The sequence below is a fragment of the Larus michahellis genome, chromosome 4 (genome assembly GCF_964199755.1).
Source record: "Larus michahellis chromosome 4, bLarMic1.1, whole genome shotgun sequence".
Taxonomy (NCBI): Eukaryota; Metazoa; Chordata; class Aves; order Charadriiformes; family Laridae; genus Larus; species Larus michahellis.
Window position 1 is genome coordinate 65,761,998 of NC_133899.1, and position 19,164 is coordinate 65,781,161.

Below are 19,164 nucleotides of genomic sequence, written 5' to 3' on the forward strand. Positions count from 1 at the left end.
CTTTCCTAATCTCGCTCCTCTACTTTGGGATGTTGCTGCTGACCTCTGTAAAACCTTTTCACCTGCAATTTGTGTAAGAGGCTACTCAAAATGAAGCTGTTTCATATGTCTTGCTTCCATGCTGCCCGGTCTTCTCTTGAACTGCACTGGGGATGTGAACCTCTTTACTGTGCACCCCTGACTCCTGCCTCAGATGTCAGTCTTGCCCCAGAGCGAGTTAACTCAGAGCCCAGGCTGTGGGAGAATCCACATTTACCCGTACAAGTCTGTACGCTGTCTTTGAATTGGTGAGAACTGGGGCGTCTCACTGTGAGCAGAGTCAGAACTTGGAGAGAGGTATCTGAAATCCCCTGGGGGAAGGAGAAGTCTAAAGTCTAATCCTAACGCACCTCAGAAGGGCTCAGCAGAGGAGCTCGTCAGGCTCCACCCAGAAAGGCTGAACTGGAATTGCAGAAGTTTGGCTGTTTCATGCAACCCAGGACAGGGTGGTAATTGGGCAGCAGCCAGCCTTGCTTTTCCTCTGGTGAATAAATCTATAGCTCCCTCCATCTTAAGGGAAGAAATTGTAGGAGGGTTCAAATAGTCAGGCCAATTCTTCTATAGGATTTATGCAGACACGAACTTGTGTGTTTCCCTCTTATTTCTTATGGCTTTTTAAGATACAAGTAAAGAATTTCAAAGAAAGCCTTATCTGCACCACTCTGTGGAATTATCAGAGCCGTGAGTCCAAACTGGGGACAGGGAAGAAGCCGGGAAGTGGGTGCCAGCCCTGAATGGGGGGTGGGGATGAAAAGTCTTGAGAAGAATCTGAGAGTTGAAGAGGTCCTTGCTCATGCAAGAGTAAGGACAGAGAGGAGCTAGTTGCTGTGCTGAGCCTCCTGAGGGTGCAGAGGATGCAGGTTCTGTCTGGTGCTTGCACAGATACCGCGCTGCCCTGTGGCATGAAGGAGGAGTTCCCAGTTCCTTCCCTTGCCCAGGGAACTGGCCCTGCAGCTTCACCGTTTTGAGGCCGATACTGTGTCACCGTGAATCGTCTTCAGGGAGCTGGCTGTGGGGCTGATAGCTGGGCCTGTACAGCTTCTGGGAATTAACTCTGGTCTGAGGACTACAGCAAGTAGCTTAAGGGAAGTGGGACCCTTGCTCTGCCCTGCTGCCCTAGTGCCCCTTGTCTGGGCAGTTAGAAGGGTCTGGAGACGGAAGAGGGAACTAGGTGTGCTCTCTGAGGATGGTGATTCTTCTTTGGGGATTTCTGCACACTAGCAGAGAGCTGCGAATTAACCAGCCTCTGGCCAGCTGGTCTCTCTGAAGTCTGGGTCTAGCCACCCACTATCCTAACCGTATTGTTTTTCTCTGTCTGACTTGCAGAAAGTGATGCCAGAAGCCTGCACCGATCCCATAATCCTTGAGGAATCAAAGCTGTGAAATGGAGGGGTGGCAGAGCTGGGAGATGCAGCCCCCCTTATTCCCATCTGTGCTACCTACCCGTTACAGGGGGGCAGCCTCAGGACAGGAGCTCAGTGAACTGCTTGTGGAGAGCATCAAAGAGCAAAACAAGGAGGGAGTTGTTCTTTTCAGTTATACCTCTGCACCTTGCTGTTTTGGAGACTTTGCTGCTTGGGAAGATGGGAAAACCCACTTCTTCCCCCCCATCCCACCGTGTACGCTTGGAAAAGAAAAAGCACACATGCTGAGAAAAGCCATAGTTCAGGCTAGCCCTGAGCACGTGAGTGGCACCCTGCACGTGGCTGTGTCTCCTCTCCCAGGCAAGCTCTGACATGAAATGCAGAAGCTGGACTATGCTTACTGTGTGAGCAGCCCCGGGAGAGCCTTCAGCTGGCTCTCAGGAGGAGGAATTGCTCTCTGTTGGTGCCCATGATGCCTTCTGTGTTGCACAAGTGATGGCAGAGGCCTCAGCACATCACCAGCAAATGCAAAGCAGTGCATCTGCCGCTGCTGGCTCTGGTTTTATTATGTGACTGTCCCAGACAGAGCACTCTTAGTCTGTGGATAAACCTCTGCTCAGGATTCACTGAGGTTGCCCTGATATTCCTATATTTGAGAGATACCAATATGCCTCCTTCTGCCTGGAGGCAAGGACTAGTTCCGCAGCTTATGTTTACAGCCTAAGCCTAGCTCATCACTACACTGGCAACAGGAGTGAGTCAAACAGCTAGCTCCCTGGGCTGAGGACTGTGTCTTCCTCCTTAATGATAAAGTGCCTTTTGCATGTTTCAACACTACATAAAAACTCTTGTGAAGTGTTCTATTGAGATAACCAGCCAAGGCTGTGGTGCTCTTTGCAGCCACAGAGAGGGGTTTGAATATGATGGGGATCCAGATTTGCTCCAGTGTGGAAGCTTCCCAGTTTATAACAGAGAACAGGAGAAGCCCTCTTACCAGCATTTGTGTCTCGTAGACGCTGCCCCTCTGTATGCTGCTGTTTATCTTCTAAACATAAATGTAGATCCTTCTATCCCTTCTTCCTTTCCAGCATCCTTCCACTGGTGGAGATATCAAGTGTCCTTATACTATTTATCATGCAGTTACACATATGTCACTTGTGTGTGGGGGGGAGGGACAAAGACCAAAACCATGTGGAATGAATAAAAACAGTCCTCTCTGACATACCATTTTGGACAAAACATTTTTTGGGTGAAATTATACAGTCTTGACATATTAAAAAATTCATGTCCTATCTTGAGGATGGGGATCTAAAGTAGAAGTTTATATAAAATAAAAACATTCAAAGTGTACAATAAAGCCTGACACATTCATATTAAATGGTTGAAACAGTCTACACCTGGCTCTTTTAATAGCCTGAAATATTTGTAGAGTGGAAAAATCATCGTTCTGCCCAGTGCTACTGTTGTCCTCTTTTCCTCCCTTCTGTGTTTTTTCTCTCTTTCTTCTGCACATGCACCATCTTCCCAGCTAGGAGATCCTGCTGGTTCCTTCCTACCTTCTATGCACGGCCCATCTGCTTTGGGGATTATTTCATCTGCATCTAAGCAACCTCATCCTGTTTTCTCTAGTAACCGCTCACTGCAAAGGTAGCTCAGTCCTTGCTCTCAGATGCACGCAGTTTGCTATCACCAGTATGCTGTGGAAGCGAGAGCTGCAACAACTCTTCATGTGTGTGGGAGGTGAGCAGTCAGACCTGGAACTTTGTGGGAAGCAGTCAGGGAAAGGTGGGTTTGCTGTAAAGAGAGATATTTATCCTGCAACATACAGTAGAAGCGGCTGTTTGCTTTGAGGTTGTACATTCTCTACCTGTTGCTCTGTAGCAGAAAGACAGACATGGCACCCTGCACCTTTCTGTCATTTATTAGAAATGGCCCCCAAGGAACGCACACATGCAAGTTACACAGCAGTGCCAGGGCCAGCACACATTCTCTCTGGTCTGAAGTGTTCAGTGGATCCTGGGCAGCTCTACACCTCCTCCCCACAGGTACACTGGGAGAGATTTCCTTAGTGCACTGGACACACCTGGGACATTCCCTGCTGTCTGTTCTCCAGGGAGGCAGTCACCAACTGCACCCCGCAAGCTTTGACATGAACTCCTCTGGGACTTGGTCTTTGACATCAATCAGTTGAAATGTTGCCTGAACAAGAAAAAACACTTGGTAATGAAGAATGATTGACAGAGTCCAACATTGATTCACTAGTAGGACTGGTGTCCTGGAGAAGTTCAGCTGAGCTTTAGTGGAAGTTTGGCAGTGAAGATACGATACAACTCTGACCTACACAGGGCCCTCAGCTTCAGTTTTTCTTCTTGTTTTGTGACAGTGCTTCCACCTCCAGGTACTGCAGGCCAATCAACATCCCCAAGATAGAGAAACCTGTGATGGAGATACAGGATGAGTTGCGTAGAAAATGATGGACAGGAGATGAGGCATTCCCTCCCATCATCCCCTCCCTGTCCTTAGTTCATAGCCCCCTGCCCCTGCAGAGTTTCTCGGGGGGGGGTGGGGGTGGGTCATAGCTCCAAAGAGAGTTTGTGGGGGAACAATGCAGAGCTCTACTTACTTGCTACCATGAGGGGTGCCATAACTCCAATTGTCAGTGCTGCAGTGTGGTAAACGAAGACCTCGGAGAGGAAGTGAACAAGGGCCAAAAAGAAAGTGAAGAGCGTGATGTAATAGAGGCTGTTGGAGAGCAGAAAGAAGCAGGTTATCATATAACCCATGGTATGGGCACGAGCATGGCTGAGTGGAAAAGAAGCAAACCTGCATGCTGCCCCACCTGTCCTCACTGCGGCAGCACAGAGGGCGCTTGGTCCCTTGCCTAGTGAGGTGCAAAAGCTCCCTGGGCAATCGCTGAGAGGAGAATGGGGCAGTGTGTTCAGTGATGCATTGAAAGTCACAGGCATTATCTGCCCTGAAGGCAGGGGAAGAGGGGAGAGCAAAGGTTGGGCACCGGTGAAGTGAGAAGCATGTGCACACACAAAAAGAGGGTGAGAACTGGATGAGCTGAGAACTAGGGCGACAGGACTTGGCTGACTCCAGGCTGCATCACCCAACCTGTGCTCTGCTACCCTCTAGGGGCCACAGCGGTGGAAATGGAGCAGGTTCAAGAGATGCAAGATAAAAAAATCTTTGCAAGAAACAACTGGTTTCATGGTAATTGGCATTGACACAACCCCCTAAAACCAGATAACCGAGTCCCTGCAGCTCCCTACCACAGACAAGCCTAGGCAATCCAAGGACATGCTGCCAGGTGAACAGTGACTTCTGCTGCAGGGCTGGGGGAGGTGGTGACAAAAAGAGCGAGTTCTAGCAACCTCCAACACAGGCTTTGTCTAGGACAGACCCAGAGTCACCTTGCTTGGAAATCCCTCTCAGAAATACTTCTGTTACCACAGGGAGAAATGGCCTGCCTCCTGCCACAGCATCAGGCTGCACCTCGGGCCTTGTCCTCAGGTCCAGATTAGAGTGTGTGGAAGAAGGCAGCGGGTCAAGACCACTGCAAGGGGCCTCTCAACCTGCCACAGACTTTATCTGAGCTGTCATAGGAAAAGAAGTATCAGACCACAGCATTAGCAACTGCTTAATGTCAACATAGCAGCCGTGCCGTGCCACCAGAAGATGCTTTCCAAGCTGGAGATCAGAAATTTGTGACGTAAGAAGTTCTCAGATCTACCAATTTCTGGCTGAGCTAAGAAACAGAACTCAAACGCGCAGGCTCTCCTCACACAGGCAGGTGGGAGCGGGAGTTAAGACACAAATCCCACAATGCTATTTAAGCTTTTTTTCTGTTGAAAGCTAAGCTTTCAACCCTATAGAAAGTTCAGGAACAGCTTTTCCGCGCTGCCCCCTAAGCTAGCTGTTCGGGCTACGACTAGAAAGCAAACCGACGGATTTCTCCGGTGCTCCGTTACGTACGTCCTATTGCGGATGTCGATGGCGCAGAGGCAGCGGATCACCGATGACAGCAGGGTCCAGACGCCAAAGGTCCGAGCCTGGAGCCCGTTCACTGCGCAAAAATAAGAGGGGGAGCACATGGAGACCGCGCACAGCCCCGCTCGCCGCCACCCCCCGCCCCCGCCCCCGTCCCCGCCGGGGCGGCAGGCGGCTGCCGGGCCCGGGAGCAGCCCCTGAGGCGGGGCGGCCACGATGCCCCAAGGCCCGCGGCTGGAAGGCGACCTCCAGGCCTCGGGGCGGTCGGCGCGGCCCTTACCGAGGCCGGGGCTGGCGGTGTACAGCTTCTCCGAGAGAAAGCGGTGATCGCGGAAGCTCTGCAGGGTGTTCCCGGCGGCGATGACCGACACCATCACCAGCCAGCTGCGCAGCACGTTCAGGAACCGGCTCATCCTCCCGGCCGGCACGACACCCGCCCGCAGGCAACGGGGCCACGCTCCCTGCCCGGCGCCGCCCCTCACCGGCCGCGCTCCCTCACCGGCGCCCCTCCCTTTCCCGCCGCCTAGCGCTCCGATTGGCCGCGCCGCGCCGCTCCATCCACGCACCACGCGGACGTGAGGGCCGCCTCCGCCAATCCCATCGCTCACCGCCCGCGAGGCGGTCCCGCCCCCCTCGGCCCCGCCCGCCGTGCCGTGCCGGGGCGGGGGGAAGCGGCGGCGGCGGGCGGAGGCAAGGCCGGGCGCGCGACCGGGCCGCTGCGCCTGCGCGCTGGGGGCGGGGCGGGGCGGGGCGGGGCGGGGCGGGGACAGCGCCCGCCCGTTGTTGTAGTAACGGGGAAGCGGCGGGAGGGGCTGTGGTTGCTGGGCTGCCGTGTCTGCCCGCCCCGCCGGCCGGGGCGATGCGGGAGCAGGTATGGGGAGCTGTCTCAGTGTGGGGGGCGGTTGGCTGGCGGTCCCGGGGCGGGAGTCGCGGCCCCTCGGGCGCTCCCCGCCGCTCCCGCTTCTCCTGAGGCCGCCGCGGGGTAGGCCGGGCCCCAGCCGACCCTCCGTGCGCGGCCGGGCCGGAGGGCTGTCCCCAGGCCGGTGGAGGCGTTGCGGTGTCCGGCTGCCCCCGGGCGGCGGGGGAGTCTCGGCGTCGGGGTGGAGCAGGCGTTTGGCGTCGGGCCGGGCCTGGCGCGGTTCTGTGGCCGGCGGCAGGGCAGGGCAGGGCAGGGCAGGGCAGGGACGCGCTTCAGCGCTAAGCGCCTGAATGATTCTCACGGGCAGGTGAGGAATAATCTGCTGGAAGGTGATGCTTCTTCCTACACTCCCCTGGCTGGGAGGTGATTTACAGCTTGTAACAAGCTTGTTGATAGCCCTGTGGGAAATATGTACTGACAGGAGGTGGGAGTTAAGTTACCTTATTTCTCGTGCTGTCCTGCTCAGCTATGCATTCATGCTTTTAATCCTTATTGCAGGTTACTGCTCTTGCAAGATCCCTCGTATCTGCAGGAAGGAGTCTTGGAGGCTACTGAGACTGGGCTGTATGAAAACTCCCAGAGGAAATGCCGGTTGGGACGGCTCGAGATCTGGAGGAAACTGGCTCATCCTCAGAGGAGGAAGAGGAGGAGGAAGATGTTGTAGATGGGCTGGAGTAAGTGGGGAAAAAACACTCTTAACTGTTTCTATCTCCCTGTGCTTCCTCTGGGATCTGAAAAGACAGTTGCATTCCGTACCCTCCTCCTACCCGTAAAGCAGAAGATGGTTGGTTTGAGCCTCAGGCCTGGGGGCAGGCTGCCTACGTTTGTAGCCTAAAAGACCACCATATTCATCAGGGTTGGAGGTGCAGCTCTTCCTTGGCTGCTCTAAAAGTCCATAGTTTTATTGATCTCTTCTTGTCATGCTCCTAAGCTTGCTCCTAAGCTATGAACTTTCTTCATGATGTTTCAGCAAATGAAGGAAATTAATGTCCTTTCTTCTTGTTTGTTTAGTTTTTTGTTTTGTTTTAGTTTTTACTTAGCTGCAGAAAAAGGAAATCTACTGTACAGTAGTCTGATATGCAGGGTTTTATGTCCTTTTTAAAAAATTGTCTTGTGAGAACTCAGCTCCTAGAGTTCTTGTTACTTACTGGCGTCTGTTTGTTCCAACTTTTGTTTAGTAACTTCTTTTATCTTTGCTTGTGAAGGAGTCGTTCCATTATTCTTTCCCAGAGTGGAATCCCTTTTCTGTTTCAGCTGGACCTGCTTTAATATGTCCCGTTGGTTTTCTTTTGGGTGTGTGTTGTGACTGACTGCCCAGGTGCAAACTGCAGTGATTTAAGGCATTTAGAGGAATGTTGCTTCATACCAAGTATTGGCTCCCTTGCCAGACCCTTGTGGATGGAAAGGTCCAGAACTGCCTTCACCTAGAACATAATTGTAACCATGTGTCTGCATCAAGTGACCGGGGGTCATGCTAGGAATGAATGACTGTCACCTGGAGGATTGAGCCTTACTGTAAATCCTCAGGACAGGCTTAACATAAACTCCCCTCCTCTTGCCTCAGCTCATTTCCCACTTATATAAGGCTCTGGCCTGTACTGTAAATTCTGGAAGCTTCTTGGGTCCCTTTCAGCTAATTACATACCAGTAGTGGATTTTTATTTTTTTATTTACTTTTTTTTTTTTCTTTAGAGGTGGTTGAAGCAGATGGGAGTGCTGCGAAGTTAATTTGTCTGAGTGATAATGGTAATAACTTGGTTAAGAGGACCAAGGTTACACTGAAGAGTACTTACTTGTCCTAGCATCAGAAAATTGCCCTTTTATCTCTGTTTCAGTGTTCTAAGTGTAGGAAGGGTTTTGTCTTCTGTAACTTCTCCAAACCTTTGGCAGTCAATGATCTTGCACATTCTTCAGACAAATGCTTCTGTGTCTCTCTGCCAGTCTTTATATTTCTTCTTGTCTGTGTAGATAGAGGTAGGCTTCTCCAGCCCCTTAGTCTCTATTTTCTGTTAACTTTTTCATGGTTTCGTTTCCTTGCACAGTTGAGTAATAAGCAGTCTGAGTTTCATTTGCTTAGGGAGGTTGACAGGTTTTCTTTCTGTGATCTTAGGATTTTATATAACAGATCTTAATTTTTTTTGTGTGTGTATCCTTAATTCCTCTGAGGTGATTATAGTTACCTATGTAGTCTTGTTGTCTTGGACAGAACTGATCACTGTATCTTGGAACCTGTAGCTTGAGTGGCTGGCTGGGCCATCGTTGTTGTATTTTGGACTTGCATTCCACTGCATCTGGCAGAAATTAAAAAAGAACACCACACGCGTTTAGCCATTGTGTTGCGCCAAGCCTCTTCTAGTCTCTCAAACTCTGCATGAGTGCCTTTTTGTGCACTTCAGAGTCCTGGATTACAACCAGGCAGCATGCACTGATTTGCAATTCTTAAATTGGAGACTGGAACCTTTGTTGTAAGGTCTGGTTGTGTGGATACCAGCAATTAGGGTTTATCCTGAATTGTAGATCCTGTTTTCAGGCTATAAATCCAGAGAGATGTAGCTGTCAAAATTCGTGGAGTTTCTCCCAAATCGTGTTCTGTAAAATAAATAAAAATTAAACAGAGCTCCAACTTAGGCTGGCAAGACCAACCCAAAAAGAGGATGATCTGGAAGACTCCCTTTGTAGTTGAGTACCAAAGGTGCCTAGAGTGTGTGTGTCAGCGCAGGCACAACGTGTGTACAGCAGGGTGCAGGAACAACCACAAAACCACGGCTGAAATGCAAAGAGTAAATTTGGTTTTGTTACCTTGCCAACAGGGGGATACTCAAAGCAGCACCTGGGAAGAGGCACACAAGCAGGGATGCAGGCATTGCGGAGCTCGGTCCTTGCTAAAGCATTGCCGAACCTCCTGTTTGTGTCTGTTTTTCAGGGATTTGCGCAGGTGTATTTTACGACTGTGCTGTGATCTTTCCCGCAGCAGGGCAGGAATCTCAAGCATGTTCAATAGGGTGCTTCTAAGTCTATCGCAGATCTATATTATCTGAATGCAGATGTTCTACTTGTCAAATGCACCAAGACAGACAACAATTAGAATGATATATGTATCTTTCTACACCCCAGATACAAGTCACTTGAGCATGTTTACAGACCTCCTTCCTAATCTTCTGTTATTTTCCCACAGTGCGTTTGCCTGCGTCCTGCCCACAGGCTGGGTGGGCAAGCATAGAGAATTGCTGTGCCCTTACTGTAACTGCTGTGTGCCCTTATTGTAACTAAAAGGCTCAGTCGTTGCTTATACTGTCTTGCCATTTCAGAGATCATCCATGTATCAAGTGGACTGGTGGTGGCTGCAGGCGGATTCCCATCATGGTGTTTCATGCTGAAGCCATTCTGACCAACGACAGCTACCTCCGCCTAATTGGAGGTGGGTGCAATTATGTGCCAGCTCTTGGCCTGAAGGCATGAGGTGGAAGTCTCTTACCTGGGTGTTCTCTTCTTTTTGTGGTGGGAAGAGGACATGGTAGGAAGGAAATTACAGTCCCCTCTTGTCTCTGAGCACTGAGATGTTCAGAAACGCTAGATCAGTTGGTGAATGTTTATCACGTGTTTGAGTTGTGACAAGTGTCTGTAGTTGTCCCTCCATTGTGTCTTGATGTGTTTTGAGTTGGAACTGTCTGCTTGCAAATGGAACTTAGAGGCTGTGCTGGAACTTATGACCAGAATATAACTTCTCCACTCTGTAGCTAAGAACCTAAAATCGATTATTGCAGTGAGTTTTGAGAGGGTTTTGCTGGGAAATGAAGCAGCCAGACCCACAGTGCTAAGAATAGTAGTAAGCTGTAGTGATGCATCTCTGCTGTCTACAGCCTCACGACTGTGAGTAAGGCCATAAGCAAAATGACTGCTGTTCTGGCAGCACTTGAATCGGGAGACCAAACCTCTCCAGCGTCAAATAAGGGAAAGCCTCTAAATAAGAGGCAGAGTTGTTATAAACAGTCACTCCGGATTGCGAGAGTTAGCACTTGCGGGTGTGTACAGCTAGGAGCTCATTCTGGATGTGCTGAGTTGGAGAAAAGCTAAAATCTGCTCAGCTTCTTCTTGTGAAGATGCTGACACTTCTTTCTTCTCCTGCTTCTCCCTTTCTTAGGTAATTGGTGCCCTCGTTTCTAATATCCTATTCAAGCAGAAATGCTTCTGGCTCATTGGGGTAAGGGGTGGAGAAGGTGATTTGTGTGTGGAAACTCCTGATCCTTTTCACGCGAGTTAAAAACATACTTGAATGGTGGCAGAAGCTGATGGTAATTGTAATTTATCTCCTAACTGGAGCGTGTGTCTCTTCTGCTTTTTCTCAGGAGGTAGAGGCTTTTCGTGGTTTAACCAGTCTACTGCTGAATAGTGCAACTTGTTAAATTTCCTTGAGCTTTGTCTGGTCCCAGGTTTTGATACTACTTACTTTTTTCTTTAGACTTATTTTTATTGGTAGAACATATTGCCTGAGGTTTAATCTAATCCTCATCTTTCTATTCTCAGTTTGAACCAATTTATAAAGTGTCTTTTCCAAGTGATTCTGTATTCTAGTGTTGCAATTTCTGCCTCTACTTTCTTTGAACTCTTTTATGGATTGCCACATCCTTTTGTATGAAAACTGGTCTCTAATCCTGCTACTTGCTTTCTGTTTATCTTATACTTCCAGTGCTGCTTACTGCTTTTGTTTTTATGAATAGTGGATAGTGATTTTTTTTATAGTGATTTTTCTCTTTTTATTTCCTTGTCCTATTTACTTTTATTTCCTGCTACTTTTTGCAGTTATTTATTGGAAGATCAGTGCAGGTGAATGAGATGAGAATAAAAATTCAGTATTTTGTTTTGGATTTTCAAGATCTAAAAAGTGATCGTACAAGCTAGCCATGTCAATGAGGGGCATATGGCATGATTACTTTTAGCTAGGAATACCGATCTTGAATAGAGAAGAAAGAGCTGGAATCATGTTTCAAGTGTTATAAAGAAGGATGGGGGCTGGCTGGAGAGGGTACAGCAAAGGGTTACAAAGATGATTAGGGGACTAGAACGTCTTCCATGTAAAGAAAGGCTGAGGGGCTTGGATCTCTTTAGTCTGTAAGAAAGAAGGCTGAGGGGTGATCTTATCAATGCTTATAAGTACTTAAAGAGTGGCTGTCAGGAGGATGGGGCCAGGCTTTTTTCGGTGGTGCCCAGTGACAGGACAAGAGGTAATGGGCACAAAATTGAACATAGGAAGCTCCATCTAAACACGAGGAGGAACTTTACTTTGAGGGTGACAGAGCACTGGAACAGGCTGCCCAGAGAGGTGGTGGAGTCTCCGTCTCTGGAGACATTCCAAACCCGCCTGGATGCGTTCCTGTGCAACCTGCTCTAGGTGAACCTGCTCTGGCAGAGGGGTTGGACTAGATGATCTCCAGAGGTCCTTTCCAACCCCTACCATTCTGTGATTCTTTGTGATTCTGTGTTACAAAGCAATCTATATAGAGAGCTGTTCAAAAAAGAAAAAAAAGTAATACGGGCACTTGTTAGGATGTCCTGTGTTTTATTTTGATACAACAGGGTTCAGTGATGCAGTAATAGTATACCTAAGGATTGATGTAAGTCAGTTCATTAGAGTTAATGCCCCAAGAGTTGGACAGGCGTTTCCTGTCACCCTTTGGCTGTTACGTGCTGCTACTGTGTCGATGCTCCACTGGGGATTAAGTGCAGCTGTACTGTGCTGTGTCCTATAGTGCTTTTCTCTGTTCTTTGGTAGCATCAGAAACTCTGGTTTATTCTTCTAGGTGCAGATTCTAATATTGTGTCTCTTGGCCTCTTAACAGAGCGCTACCACTTGTCCTATAAGATTGTGCGAACAGACAGCCGCCTGGTTCGAAGCATTCTGACTGCCCATGGATTCCATGAGGTGAGTGCAATGATCTTGAGATCTGATTATGTGCTGGTCTGGGAGGTGGTGGTGGTGATGATGATTCTTATGTTTTTGAGGGTGTTTTTCTGTGTTTTGTTTTGTGGTTGGTTTGTTTGGTTTTTTTTACTCTGCAGGGATAGAACCAGGAAGGAAATTGCTGTGAACCCCCTTGAGGTTTTTTTTTTTAACATACTCTGACAGTCAGACAGGACATATGTCGTGATCTTGCGCTATCAAAGGAGTACCCTTTACCCTTAAAGGAGGAAGTCATGTGTTTTGGGTCCTATGTGTTGTTTTTTTTTTCTTACTTTAAAGCATCATCTCACACCCTTGGGAAGATCTGAGGGATTTAATCTCTCAGCCTTTGCAAGTTCACAGAAACATTGATGTAGTGTTTCACATTTCTCTTCTAGCACCTGTCTTGCTCTAAAGAATGTCCTATGTACAGCTAATGACAGTTTGAGAGATGTGTGTGCATAGCGGATTTTCTTCTGAATAACAGCAAGTTAAGGAATTGGTCTCACAAATTTCCTAAAGAAATCTAAAACTCTTTACAAATTGGGTTTAAACAGTCTATAAAAAGAACAAAACCACAAGTTTGTTTAGAAAAATATGACATGATTATTTCCCAGCACCACTGTCCAGTAGCTTAGGACAGGAGTCTGACTAGACTTGCCCTAATATTAGAGCTGGGCAGAGGAAATTGTCTTAAACTAAAATTGCTTTGGTCTCATAGATGTAAGGTCACAGTCTGTAGGACAAGCGGTGGTGCTTTGTGTTAGTTCAATGTTTTTATGTGTGTGTGGTGGTATTATGTTGCTTTTTAGGTGCCCCCTACTAGCAGCGACTATAATCTCATGTGGACAGGATCACACTTGAAGCCCTACTTGCTGCGTTCCCTTACAGATATTCAGAAAGTCAATCACTTCCCTAGGTAAGGCCTTGATATCGTGTTTTGCTGAGCCTCTTTGTGATGGTTTGCAAAAAGCTGAACATAGATAGCTCTAAAAAAAAAATAAAGTATACGTGATACTGTAAAGTCACAATGCGCTGGGCCTGTGCCATATGCTGTCTTCATTCTAAACGGTCTTTGGGGTTTTGAGGAGATAGTATGTGAGTTGAAGTGCTTGTCTGTAGCCCAAATACTGGATTTTTTTTTTTCCGCTTTATTTGGTGGTATAAATAAAGTACTTGGGGCTTTGGGTTCATAGTTACAGTCATATGTCACCTGCTAAAGTATACAAACACAGCTAAAACAGTTTGCTGTGCTTGAGTCTGTCTTGGGAATTGCATGATGTGCTACAAATGAGGATGGATATTAGTACAGCTGTAGGACAGAGTCAGTAAAACTGACGAGTAGTTGCAGGTTAGGGTTTGAGACATCTGACAGGGCTACAGAGCCTTTAAGTAGTACGGAGCGTTGCTGTAATGTGGATGTTCTATGTTGGGGGGAAAAAATAGATACCGTCTCTTGTTTTGGGACTTCAGGTCATATGAACTGACACGAAAGGACAGACTATACAAGAACATCAGTCGTATGCAGCTGGCCCATGGATTCAAGACATTCCATATCTTACCTCAGACCTTTATCCTACCGGCAGAGTACCGGGACTTCTGCAGTAAGTGAATGGCTGATGATGCCTGGACCTAAAGTAAAATAACTGTGTGTGTGGGAAAGGAATTACTTTTAATATCCTAGCCTGTTGATCATGCCGGTGGTTAAGGCAACAAAATTAGAGGAAGGTGGAAACACAGTGGAAAAGACCTACATGATTTTTTTTTTAATGTAATTTCTACTCTGCTGTTTACTCCATGCCTGTGTAAGTCCTCAAGAAGCGTAAGGCTCCAGAATTGAGGTGGTTTTTTTGTGCACAGTGCTGTTGATGATCAACTTCAAAATATCTGGGAGTACTGAAAAGTGTCAAAAGGTGGCATAAGGGAGGGAAATGAGTCCATTAGAGCAGCAGGAGGGGCTTCAGGAAGAGGCAGTAATAATTGCAATAAGTCCCAAGGGGTGAAATAAGATGTCAAAAAAAGTAGACTTTGATCTTGTCATGGAATTCTCTAAAGCTTTTACTGTAGGCAACATTCTTGACTTGTTCCTCTGTAAATAAGCAAAATGGAAAATGTTTCAGACCTGTGCTGTTTTCTTTTAACCAGATACTTATTCTAAGGACAGAGGCCCGTGGATAGTGAAGCCTGTGGCCTCTTCCAGGGGTCGAGGTGTCTACCTGATAAACAATGTAAGTGTTCAGCAAAAGAAATGCTCTTCAGTAACACTGTCTGCAAAACTATGCCAGCTTCCAGGCAAGGGGCATGGAAACATCTAACCAGACACTGGCCGTGCTCTGGATTTCAACCATACCTTGGTGAGCAGCTCAAAAGTCCCGATCAGCTGGCAAAGTCTGCCTGGGACTATGATGCGTAACCAAAAGCAATCTATTTCTTTGTATGCTGTGCTTGTCTTGCAACCTACTTTCAAGTCTTAGCTTATTAGGAGCAAGTTCATGCACCCTGAGACAGTTTGGGAAGCTGTGCTGCTTCATGCTCTCCTTGTGGCCTTGGGAGGATTCCCCAAATTCTCCTTAGTTGTTTCCCTGTGTGACCTAAACAGACATCAAACAGTCCCTTTGTCTCACTCTTTTCCCCTGGAAAAGACCACTTAAAATGAAACCTTATGTGATACAGTAGGATGTCATTTAGATAACACAGTCTTAGAGCTGTGTTATCCAAATGCCAGTGTGCCCTTACTGAGGTGTCATGGGGATGGTTCTTTGAATTCAATGTGCTGGTTATAGTTAGGTTGTCATAGGTAACAAATATATCTGGGCAGGATCCAAACACACGAGGGGATTCCAATAAATATTCTCAGCAGCAAAACTGACTGGTGAGTCATTTTGGTTTTGCTCCTTCAAACCCCTTTAGCCTCCCCTGCACTGAAGGGGTCATGCTGCCTCATCTGTTCTCTACTTGGATCATTTCCCACAAAATAAGGGAGCAATTCGCCAAGTGTATGAGGTAAGTATTTCCAGAACTGCACTCAGCTTTTTCTTTGCTTGAAAGAGAGGAACGAGCTCAGGCTTATATGGCAGTTGGCCATGAACTAGGGAAAGGACCCTTCTGGGACCAATCTCCCTTTGTGTATATCTGTTCCAGATACACTTCAGCTGGTTTGGCCCAAAGACTTCATTTTCCTTCAGTGTGATGCCATTAAGGGAGTGTATTCTAGAATCTCATCACAAAAGTGTTTAAAGGCAACAACAAATAAACCCAACAAAACAACAAGCCTTTGGATTTTCCTGATCCATAATAAAACAGGCTGTCACTTTTACGTGATGTGCTGAGAGAAGTTGAACTTGTTCCCTTACATTGTATATGTGCACTCCGTATGCCTGGGCTTCCTGCTCGTGATGCTGGTGATGTGGCTGAAAGCATGCAAAACTGAATAAAGGCAGGATGACAGGGTTCTCTTGGCTCTTTTGCAAACTGAAGGCAAGAAAATGTTTTGCTGGAAACTGTTTGTATGAGTAGTTAAAACTGGTTACAAGAGAGGCTTGCACACAGCAAAAAGTAAAAGCTTTCTCAACAGATCCCATGACTTTGTAATGTATATTTGTCATAGAGCTTTCTGTTTTGAGCTAGAAGGGTAGCGTCTTCCTGGTACAGTAGCCCCTGCTGTGAACTGAACCTCAGTAGAAGGTATTTACTCATGTAGGAAAAAAGGTTGGATACCGGCCCAGGATCTAGCTATAAAGATCACAAGTCGAGGAGTCATTTTCTTCACTTGAGACTTCCTTACCAACTGTAGTTACATATTCCTTCCAGTGTCTTCTAAACCCCTTCCCCATGTGTTTGGTTAAACACTTGAGAAGCAGAGAATGACAGTCACATCCTAGATGTGGGTTTTTTTGTGCCTATTTTACGTCATTGCCATGTAGCTGTTAAACCTGTATTCTAATCTAAGGAGCACTTTAACTGGAAGATTCAATGGGCATTTTTTTTTTTTTGCAATGTAATCCTTCTCAGGCTTCTGGTTAGGATCTAATTACCTTAAGTATGTTGTGACTGACGGTGTTTTTTCATTTTAATTTTGTTTCTTCCCTCCCCGGACATAGTTTTTCGTACAGAGTGGCTTTAGGAGGGAAAGGCTGGAAAAAATGGTGGGTTTGATCTAGTCATCTTCTTATTCCTTAAGCCTCCTGTTTTTTCACTCTTGGATTCTCTGTTCTTCTGTAGCCAAACCAGATTGTCCTGGAAGATGACATCCTGGTTTCTCGTTACATCAGCAACCCCCTGCTCATAGATGGTGAGTATGCTTAGGAATTGCTTTTCTCTCTTCCCCCCACCCCACACCTGAGGATCTGTGCAAACTTTGCAGGATTTTGGTTGAAGAGTTGAGTGGTCTATTTTCCTCTAGTACCGGAAAAATGTAAGTAGTGAATTCCTTAAAATCTGGAAGCTCTTCAACTGGGGAAGCTTCAGGCACCTATGTCAGCAGCAGATAATGGTTTGTTGCTCTCAGGGTCTGTTGAAATTCCTCAATTGGATGTGATGTCTGAAGGATACTTGCAGTCACTAACTCTTGACAACTGTATTTCAGATTTCAAATTTGATGTGCGCCTCTATGTTCTGGTTACATCCTATGATCCACTTGTCATCTATCTCTACGAGGAAGGATTGGCCAGGTAGGGGAGGTTTCTTCTTTCTCAGCGTACCTGCACTTGGTGATCCAGAGATGTCTTGGCTTGCCTCTGTACTCCTTACACAATAGCAAATGAGGGAAGTGCCAGTTAGAGTTCAGCAGAGCTTACAATATATGATACTTCATCATGCTGTGTCCCATCAGTTTTCTTTATATAGATGATAGGATCTTTAGTGAGGGACTTTATTACATATGTAGCAAATAAAGCAAGTTTTCAACTCTTAAGGGTTGAATGGCCACACGCACACCATCATTGGCGTGTTCATTCTCAAGGTTGGGTTCTTCTTGAAACCTCTTTGGACTCTTGGTGCCTTTGTGCTCCTTCTTCATCCTCCGAGGGGAAGGGAGTCTAAACTTTCTCAATTCCTGTTTAATCCTAAAGACAAAAACAGTTGGAGACCTGTTGTTGGCTGTATTGGCCTTTGTTTTAATACTTTCAACTCCTCTTCTGAATTTTAGGTCAGTGTTTGTATTTTCTACAGTATCAAGTAAGTGTGGTTAGACTAGTTCACTGGTCTTATCCTGCAAGATGTCAATTTCCTTTTGCATGTAAGTCATGAAAGATACTTAAGATTCCCAGAGGAACACTTATGTACCAAAAATACCTGTTTCTCTTCATCACAGAAGTTTAGCTAAATACCTGTCTGTAGTAACTAATAAAATTGGAATAATCACGCCTCTGAATTTCCAACAGACCAGAAACTTAACTATAGTGGTGTTTGAGAAGAGAGCATCATTGGACTGTCTTCTGCAACAGTTTCAAATAATCCTGAATCTGTCTTATAAGCACGTACCCAGAAAGAGTATCTCTAGGGTTCGAGCCTACATGACTCTGACTTAGGCAGATATTGAGTCCAATGTACCTTTATCCAAAGCAACTACTGCATCCAAAATGATATATTAATAACGATCCCACAAGAAATATCCTTCTTTAAACTGATGAACGCCTTCAGGTGTGTTGTGATGTGCCTCTGCCTGCAAAGATAACATAAACAGATTGTTTCCCTAAAGGTGGGCATGAAGGGGGGGTAGCTCATCTTGGTCGGTGGAAAACTTGACAACTATATTGACTTTAGAAAAGGAGCCTTAAACATGCCTGGTGTGCAAGAGTCTTGGAATCAGCAATTTAATTGTTAGTTGCTAATATTGCATGTTATTGGAAAGTGAAGAGCAGAAAAGAGATCATCAGTTGTGAATAGATGAGTAGATTGCTAGGATGTTCTGAAAATGGGCAGTGCACAGCAACTGCCAAAATAGGATTTGCACCATCATTAATGTCTTAAAAGTAATTCTGCTGATCTTATTGTAACAAAGGAGTTTTACTTATGGAGAAATTCATCTGTGTAAGAGACAAGCGTTCTACTCTGTTTGGGGGCAACTGCCAATTCCATGATAGATAGCATTTTTGTGTCTGACAGAGTAACGTGTTTTGCTTGGGGGAGGGAATTGTATGTGGGGATGTTTATGGTTTTTTTTCTTCTTTTCCAGTTGTATTAGAGGTCTAGGGAAGGAAATGAGGAAGGAAACAAGGATATTATTTTGACTGAAGTACACTGGTCAGAGTTCTAGTGAATCCCTTAAGATAGAATCATCAAATGCTTCAGGTGGAAAGTGAAGTCTGGAGGTTTTTAGTCCAACCTCCTTCACAAGATCATCTTCAAAGTTTGGGCAGGTGCTCTACGGCCTTATACCATAAAGTTTTGAATATCTTCCACAATGGAGATTCCATAGTCTTTCTTGACAACCCCTTCCAACGTTTGACCATTCTTACTGTGAATGTGCACGTGTTTTTTTTTAATATGCAATCAGAACTTCTTTTGTTGCAGTTTAACTGTTGCTTTTTGCCCTTCTGCTATGCACCTTTGAGAAAATCTGTCTTTGTCTTTATAGCCATGCATTAAGGAGTTGAACACAGCAGTTAGATCTATTGTTAGCCTTCTTATCTGCAGCCTGAACAATCCTCTTCTCCTCAGCTTTTCCTTGTACATCATGTTTTTCAGTCTGTTTTAAGCTCTCTGCCAGACTTGTGCCACTTAGTCAATACTTTCCTTGTACTGGGGGCTCGCAACTGGACATGACACTCCAGATGTGTCTCCAGTGCTTGCTAAGCACTCACAGTAAGAGGTACTAATCACTTCCCTCAACCTACTGGCTACACTCCTGTCAGTACAGCCCAGCAAGTACTTTGCCTTTATTGCTGTGAAGGCAAACCGATAATTCATGT

General features: G+C 46.4%; 3 protein-coding genes across 17 annotated transcripts in view; 2 read left to right on the forward strand and 1 right to left on the reverse strand.

Annotated features, from left to right (window-relative positions):
- The window catches only part of FLVCR2 (FLVCR choline and putative heme transporter 2), a 40,623-nt gene extending 37,828 nt beyond the window's left edge, over positions 1-2,795 (forward strand). For all 5 annotated transcript variants that reach the window (XR_012586765.1, XR_012586766.1, XR_012586767.1 and 2 more), the window contains one exon: positions 1,366-2,795. Coding sequence is in view for 2 of the 5 variants with exons in the window: in XM_074585300.1 (XP_074441401.1) it covers positions 1,366-1,422 (57 nt within the window). In the remaining 3 variants the exon portion in view is untranslated. The remainder of the gene's footprint in view (positions 1-1,365) is intronic.
- Positions 2,796-3,308: 513 nt separating this feature from the next.
- Positions 3,309-6,031, reverse strand: ERG28 (ergosterol biosynthesis 28 homolog). Of its 2 annotated transcripts, XM_074585303.1 has the most exons (5): positions 5,677-6,010; positions 5,382-5,472; positions 4,027-4,145; positions 3,741-3,839; positions 3,309-3,602 (listed from the first exon to the last, which is right to left on the reverse strand). In XM_074585303.1, exons 1-4 carry the CDS (start codon positions 5,807-5,809, stop codon positions 3,760-3,762), a joined length of 423 nt encoding a protein of 140 aa, XP_074441404.1. In that variant the 5' UTR covers positions 5,810-6,010; the 3' UTR covers positions 3,309-3,602; positions 3,741-3,759. The 2 variants fall into 2 exon arrangements, with proteins under 2 accessions (XP_074441404.1, XP_074441403.1); XM_074585302.1 differs by having other exon boundaries at positions 3,309-3,839; positions 5,677-6,031.
- A 107-nt stretch (positions 6,032-6,138) lies between these two features.
- Positions 6,139-19,164, forward strand: part of TTLL5 (tubulin tyrosine ligase like 5) — a 143,592-nt gene continuing 130,566 nt past the window's right edge. For 9 of the 10 annotated variants that reach the window (XR_012586768.1, XR_012586769.1, XR_012586770.1 and 6 more), the window contains exons 1-9: positions 6,139-6,267; positions 6,814-6,989; positions 9,624-9,733; positions 12,153-12,235; positions 13,066-13,172; positions 13,727-13,857; positions 14,399-14,481; positions 16,475-16,544; positions 16,839-16,923. Coding sequence is in view for 6 of the 10 variants with exons in the window: in XM_074585310.1 (XP_074441411.1) it covers positions 6,901-6,989; positions 9,624-9,733; positions 12,153-12,235; positions 13,066-13,172; positions 13,727-13,857; positions 14,399-14,481; positions 16,475-16,544; positions 16,839-16,923 (758 nt within the window). In the remaining 4 variants the exon portion in view is untranslated. Of the gene's footprint in view, positions 6,268-6,813; positions 6,990-9,623; positions 9,734-12,152; positions 12,236-13,065; positions 13,173-13,726; positions 13,858-14,398; positions 14,482-16,474; positions 16,545-16,838; positions 16,924-19,164 lie in introns of those variants that run through there. The other variant, XM_074585312.1, reaches the window with a different exon arrangement.